The sequence below is a fragment of the Penaeus japonicus genome, unplaced genomic scaffold (genome assembly GCF_977035675.1).
Source record: "Penaeus japonicus unplaced genomic scaffold, GWHDUDI00000001_assembly GWHDUDI00000020, whole genome shotgun sequence".
Classification (NCBI taxonomy): Eukaryota; Metazoa; Arthropoda; class Malacostraca; order Decapoda; family Penaeidae; genus Penaeus; species Penaeus japonicus.
The window spans coordinates 36,341,642-36,349,141 of record NW_028234422.1 but is presented as its reverse complement, the minus strand read 5'-3'; the positions used below and the strand labels follow the sequence as shown (position 1 = coordinate 36,349,141).

The following is a 7,500-nucleotide window of genomic DNA, read 5'->3' as shown; positions in this document are numbered from 1 at the left end:
CATGAGGAATTCTAACATAAGTGAACCATAAGGCAAGAACAGATGTTGTTTATTCCTAGTATTTGTTAGTGTTGTGTAAGTCTTTATACAGCACCATTTCAGAGAAGCCCGCTAAAACAAATTACTTAATTGTCAAGACCTCCCAGAGTCCAGCATTGAAGTATTTAATTCAGTTTGAAATGTGGAAAAAATTTCTTCCTGTTTTCCTGTGAAATATTTTACCAAAATTTTACTTCAAATTGAATGGAAGAGCGATTGTTTCCAAGTGTAGTCATGGAGGAGTTCTTTTCCAGTCTATGATGGTACTAGTTATTATTGGGCTATTTGTGTAGATAGCAGAAGGAAAGTTGACCCATTCCCGACGGGGGAATTCTAGCCTTGAATGTCCAAATGCCGGGGCGTTCGAATTATTAGGCCTAAATCAATTGAATGGCTGGCACAATACTGTGCTGCCCGGCAACTGGGCTTTTGAATGCGCGGTACACATGCTGTACCACCCGTCCTGTGTGGGTTAATGAGTTGTGTGGAAATCAGAAACCAATCAGGGCAATGCTGTTGGTCAAATAAAAAAAATGTTTAGATATTTCTGTCCATTAAATTACTGTCATTTAAGTATTACATTGTGGTATTTAGCAAAGCTTAACTATACCAAGTCTGTCACTATAGAGGAAGGCAGGGCTTATATATAATGTCACGATGTCTCCCTGTAGTGAACTTGTACATTGATGAAACCCCAGAGCTTTAGGTAACCTATCACATGATTTTTCTTAACCTCTGATGACAGCTATTCCTCAGCCCATCCATGCCCCACAAGTGGATGGGGGATTATGTAGTTTCACTAGGGGCAACTTTTTTCTATATTGTTTTCCCCTGTATATGTATGAAAAATGGGTAAAAATTGAAGGACATGAATTTTAAAACACACCTGATGTAATAAACTTATGCCCATCATAAGTGATACAGTAGTATGTCATATATATATCATGTATGTATGTATATATAGGATACATCTAAATTAAGAAGCATTTGTATGAAGTAAGATGAGGAAGCCCTAAGAAAAGAGAGAAATGGATAGGATGGTGATTGTAGTAATCTCTAATGGATTAGAGGTTAGGGAAACAGGATCGGATGGAAGGAAAAGCCACCCACACACGAGCGAAGGCCCAGTGAGGGAGGAGGAAATTCATAGGATGGGGGATTCTCTCTAGGGCATTAAAGCTGGGAGAAAGAGGCCAAATAGTACCAAATACATTAGTTCACTTTCACTACATCTCATTCTCACCAATATAGAGACTAGAAAACAGCCCACCAATTAATGAAGCTAATATTCTATCAAGGGGACTTGACATTAACCTGTTGCCAATGAGGGCAGTTTTGTCTCCAATTGGTCTCAACGCTCTGGCTGTGGCTAACTGCTACATGCCCAATCACCCTGTGTGCCGGCCATATGGAAACCCATGACAATGTATTTTGTCCCCGGCAGCACATGCTACCACCACTTAACGTGATATCTTGTCACGTGGTGTTAACCGTATGATGACGGTGCATCACACCCTTGTGACACAGCTTAATTCCCGATCCTGGGGGGTCATGCCAGTGCGACGTCTCCAATACAATATTGCACTGGCCCGGCATAGGGGTTTTCGCGTAGCGCGTGCCCCGTCGGGAAAGGGTTTGTGTATGCTTGGCTTTTAATGTTTTTTCTTTCTGTTTTTTCTTTTTCCAGGCCACTTGTATGGTCTTTTGAAAAAAAATAATGATAATAATGCTTGTACTTTATTCAAATAATGATTGGATTTTGTAGTCACAACACTACTGATAATGCTATCAGTGTTGCTGGTATTTTATATATATATATATATATATATATATATATATATATATATATATCTTGGGTCAGTGCCCATCAAGACTTTCTTTCCTGCTGGTACCAGAAGAATGGTGCCATCTTTGTTTGTGACATGTTTTGGTGAATAGGGTAATTACTAGGAATTATATTAATGGTTACCATAATGATTATGATGATAATTACCATCACCAAATAAAAATATGCTATGTACCACTCACCAAGCATTGTTTACACTCATCATTAGAATAAAAAGTCAACTGTCATGTATGTCTTTAAAACTGTCTGCAACAGATTGATAGATATACTAATGTTTTTTGCTTATTGAAATTAATATGATCTATATTACACTGAAAATTATTACAGAATTGAGATTCAGGATACTGTATATTGATATTTATCTTAGCACATGGTTCACATTATTGGTTAGTAGCTGCAAGTAAATGTTCATCATAGTGAAACATTGGAAGGAGAATGTAAGTTTCTTTTTCCCCTTTTAATTTCAGACTGGAACTGTACACGATTTAGTAATATCAGCCAATCCCAGCAGACCCCCATACTTCTTGGTTTTATTACGAAGGCTTTTAAAAGACGCCGGTTATCCTGTTTTCTCAGTTGACCATCTGCATTCTTCTGTTCAACATGTGAGTGTTGCCTCTCTTTTTAGCCTTTTTACATTTATACATATATATATATATACACACTTTTTTTTACTATATTTATGTATCTATTTACATATTTATGTATTTTTTTATTTTTTTTTATTAGACTCCTTTTCTAATGTTTATAAACATATGATAATAATGAATTCTAATTATGAAGATTGAACATTGGAAGAATATAAAACTTGTAGATAAACCCTCTCATGGTATGAGAAGACCTAGCACTAATATTTTTAATTCTATTTTTTTCTTCTTCTTTCTTTCTTTCTTTTTCATCCTCTCTCCCCTCTTCAACAGGTTGACGAATCTTTACGAAGATGCTTTTCTGATAAGCCACTAGGAGACCGCAACAAACACAACTTGGCTTTTACCGTTCACTGGAAAGATGTTGAATCACCGAATTTGATGGTCTGTAGACTGAAGTGCTTGTGTTCGATGTTTTCATTTAGAACTTTGTGAAAGAGATTATTAGTAATAGCAATTCATTCCTTTGTGTTTTACTTTGTAGTTGTTATAGTTGTATTTATTTTAACCCATTCACGCCGGGGGTTTTGAACGCATAAGCCTAACGCCTCAGGATTCTCGGGTGCACTAGCCGCGAGCCTTGGCTGTCCCTTGCTCACTCTGAGCTCTGGCCTTCACCAAATATCTTGTCGCCGGCGTCTGAACTAAAAACCATGACACATGTCGGCATGTCATCCGGCGCGAATGGGTTAATAATTGCAAAGTATTTGTTGTTGATGTATTTTTGATATATGGCAAGCTTTTCAGTGTATAGGACATACTTTCTTCAGATAAAAGATATCTCTAAATCTGAAATTTCAACATCATCAGGTGAATCCCTTACGGCAAACTGTAATATCTGGGGAAGCCAACATTGCACGCTATGTATCCCGGCTCTTCCCCCTAAGTTCCTCCTACAACTATGAAGCAACAGGAACCTTCTCCTCTATTGCGGAGACAGACAACCTTCTAGATCAGTTGGCAGCTCAGGCAGCTAGCAAAAATAACAAAGAACGGCAAGGTGCACTCAGACAATTGAATGGAAGGTATATAAATCGAATTTTTTCTTTATTAGTAACTTACAAATTTTAAAAGATTTTCCTTTATAAACTTGCTGTAGTGTGGAACTTGCATTATTATTCTTCAAACACATGTGATTAGATTGTAGTTTTTTATAGTCTTAATAATTTTACTAGTTTTTAACCCGTTAACACTGGGTGACAAAATATCACGAAATATGATGGAAATGCCTATTGCCAGGAACGTGATATTTTGTCAGGGCTCTTCATAGGCTGGCGTACTGGGTGATCAAGCACATAGTGGCCAATTTGGGCAAATAGCCCAAGGTGTTGGACCTACATATGTGAAATACCCCGGCGTTTAGACTGATTGGAGCCAAAACCGCCCTTTCGTTATCGGGTTAAGACCAAAATGACTACAAACTCCTAATCCATGTTTAATCCTCAGGCTAGGAAAGAGTTCTTGGTTGGTCAGCAATGAATGTGGTATTGCTGATGTGCTGTTGTGGTCAGTGCTAAAGCAAGGAGGCCTAAATGTTGGAGCTCCTGCAAATGTTGATAAGTGGTACAAAAAAGTTGATGCCATGGCCAACTTAGGTAAGTAAGGGTTTTTGTCTGTCTGATTTATGATTTTTATTGGTTTAAACTATTTTTAACAACATTAACAATGGCCATTTCCTGGAGATGAAGAGAGCTAACTTTCTAAATAGTTGGAGTGGTAACTTCAGGCTTTTTTTTAATTGTGTAGTAATGTAAAGTATTTTTGGTAACAGATTTTGAAATTAGTTCAGTAATATGCTTGTTTCCTTTCTTCACATTTTACTGCATGAATTTTTTTCTCCTTATTTTCTCCTTGTCATTTTCCTCTTTATTGCTCTCCCTTTGTTCTAATGATTTTAATGTTATTTATAGATCAAAGTCACTTGAAAAAGGTAAGAGAGAAACTTACAAATTTTTGGAAACTATGCAATGAAATTTGTTTCTCCTTTGTTTAAACTCCTTGCTACATAGTCAGTTCATTTCGATCCTTCTAATAACCATTAAATAGGAAGGTTTTAAATGTTTCCTAATAATTGATCTTCTCTATATTGCAACATAGGCTGATCAGCTTAATTTAATACAGATGTGTATTAAATCAGAATTAGCTAAGGGAATTACAAGCGACACAGGTTTAGAAACATAACCAATGTAGGAAGCCTACTACATATGTTTATATTGGATAATAAAGGCCATATAACCATTCATGCTTACATTTGAGTAATGCTGCTCCGGCCAGATAGATAACAAGCGCACACAGTGATTAAGTGCGAGACCTCTCCCTGCGCAATGCAGTGATGTGCCTCTGTGAGTGCTTTTGACATGATGGGAAGTCATCCGGTAGGAATGAAATTTTTCCATGAAGTGATATCACAGCACCCAGCACCAATAGTTTAAGTGTTTGATGAAGAATATGGGAAAAAAATGATGCACTATACACGTCATGCACAAACAAATTCAGCATATACAAACACTGAAAGATTTTTGGATGAAGTGGGGGGGGGGGGGAGAAATCCAGTGAGAAGGAAAAAAGAAACCAATAAAATTATACCTATATGTAAAAGTTGTTATCTTTAAGATATGTTTTGCTTATTATCTGGTGTATATATAATAACCATGAGTACAACTTGAATATCTCCTCATTTCCCAAAGTTGTTCTTATTGTTGTTATAAATTATTATTACTTTTGCTATCATTATATTTCACCTCTGTCTATGCACTCTTGAGGCAAGAAGTGCTTAGCATGTGATAAACATTCTGATTGTATGTCTGTGAAGACCATTTACCATATCCATAATCAGAGAAAAGACAATTACTTGAACTTTTATAAAAAGTGTTTATGGTTGAAAAATAAAATCCCATTATTCAAGGAATAGTATAGATGTTTTTGGATGAACAAGAATCATACTAAATCTGAAATGGAATGGCATCATCAGTAAGGGACACGTCAAACCACCACAGTGCAGCCATCTTTGTTTTTGAGTATATAAAACTCATATGTAAATTAAGCTGAAATCTTTCACTTTCAATAGTTACAGCAGGAAAATGAGGAGCTATGAGTGCTATAAGAGTACAAGTAGTATGCTTTTGTCAGAGTTGAATATAACCAAGTCTCTGAGTGCTACAATGCTTTTTTCAGAAGTAAATCTGTTGAACTCTCAGAATGCTACACAGAGCAAATCATCGTCACAAGCCACTACCCCAATTCAGAAGAAATCAGATAGCAAAGACAGCCTATCCTCTTGCAAGGCTCAGTTTGTTGATAGAAATGACCTAGAAAAGTATCTGAAAAGTCTAAGCATACCGTATCAGGTACAAGATCACGAAGAAGTCTTTACAGTGGATGCCCTCATGAAGAATGTGAGAGGAATGCCTGGCCTACATATGAAAAATCTCTTTCTGAAAGACAAGAAGAAAAATCTATATTTGGTTTCAGCTCGCCATAATGCTGAGGTTGGTCATTGTTTTTAATGGTTATTCTATCTGTTTTCTAAGTATGGAGTTTGCCATTGGTTTCAGCAGTTTTTTTTTAATGTGTGGGCTTTTGTGTCTGTCAAATATAAAATAATGAAAATACATGTTTTATTTCTATATATATTTTTTCCATTATGTCTTTTTAAAATTAGGCTACATTTGAGATTAAATGTATGTGGTTATTATTTTGCACCAAGTCTCACAAAAAAATAATAAAAGTAAATAAATAACCCATTCACGTTGGTTGAGATCCCATCACATGATCAGGAAATATCCCCAGTTCCAATTGACATCCTTAAACGTCAAGTATTTTCTCACCAAGTTCCAGGCGGGGTAGTTGTGACGTGATGGAACGTCAGCAGTAGAACACTAGATTATTCTTAAATATAATTTAATTTCTCAGTCTCTGTTACATTAGTTTAGGTGTTTGAGTGTCGTAAAATGTGATATAACATAAAAGAAATTATATCACAGAAAACTATGTAATATTGATGATGTCATGGTAATTTCTGCTTCCGATTGGTTGAATAAAAAGATCTGAGTCGAATACTATTGTAAAATCAAATGTGACTGGCCAAGAAAAAAAAGTCCAATGTCGTACTATTTCTAAATTGTCGATTACCTGTCATGTACCGTCATGTCACGACACATCGTCACATCACAAACTACATGTACATACTTGTATGTACATGTATGATTGTTTTTCCTTCATCTTTGAATCCCCACTAAAAGAATCTTTCCAATTTCCATTGATATTAGCACATACAAGTGAAGAATATGGGTAAATTTTAATAAAATAACAGTAGAAAAAAAACAACTAAAATACCTCCTCTGAGCTTGCCAATATTTACATTTTAGATGCAGTCATGCAAACTATAAGAATAGAGGTTTAGCGTGGTCTCACACAGCAGGAAGACACCCTGGCATGAAGTGTTGCACGCTTGTTATATTCTTGGCAGAAGCGGGAATTGGCGAATATACACCCCGTCATGATGAATGGGTTAAAAAACCATTGTAACTGTAGTCACTTTTGTATGTCATTTATATTTTGATAGTGTCTAGAGTTTCCTTTGATATTATACAGCCAGTATTGTACATTTTGACACATTTATTATATGAGATGTATTTCATTCATAACATGTCATGTTATGAACTATAGCTGTTAGTAATTTGTGTTTATAGCCTTAATTCAGGGATGGGGGAAAGATTGCTGTTTTAAATTACCTACAAGCACTATCCTTCAGCATTTTGATTGTATTTTAATGAGAATATCAAAGTCAGACTGGATTGTCCTGTAGAACTGTCTAGTGCACGGTCACATTATTCACTCATTAATTAGTTCTTGCTGCCCATTTTCTTAACTCATTAGCAACGGATGGCATGATTTGCTGCAAAGGCAGAGTCAGTCATAGATGCAGATGGCACCGTGCCAGACAATGTAAACCAGCCATCCTACTGC

General features: G+C 36.1%; 1 protein-coding gene across 13 annotated transcripts in view; it reads left to right on the top strand.

Moving 5' to 3' along the window:
• LOC122247696 (aminoacyl tRNA synthase complex-interacting multifunctional protein 2) overlaps positions 1 to 7,500 on the top strand; it is a 21,094-nt gene that overhangs the window by 11,854 nt on the left and 1,740 nt on the right. For 6 of the 13 annotated variants that reach the window (XM_086548399.1, XM_086548401.1, XM_086548402.1 and 3 more), the window contains 5 exons: positions 2,353 to 2,490; positions 2,806 to 2,916; positions 3,343 to 3,557; positions 3,979 to 4,127; positions 5,707 to 6,020. In XM_086548399.1, coding sequence (XP_086404525.1) covers positions 2,353 to 2,490; positions 2,806 to 2,916; positions 3,343 to 3,557; positions 3,979 to 4,127; positions 5,707 to 6,020 — 927 coding nt within the window. The remainder of the gene's footprint in view (positions 1 to 2,352; positions 2,491 to 2,805; positions 2,917 to 3,342; positions 3,558 to 3,978; positions 4,128 to 5,706; positions 6,021 to 7,500) is intronic. The other 7 variants (XM_086548406.1, XM_086548409.1, XM_086548410.1 and 4 more) reach the window with 2 other exon arrangements.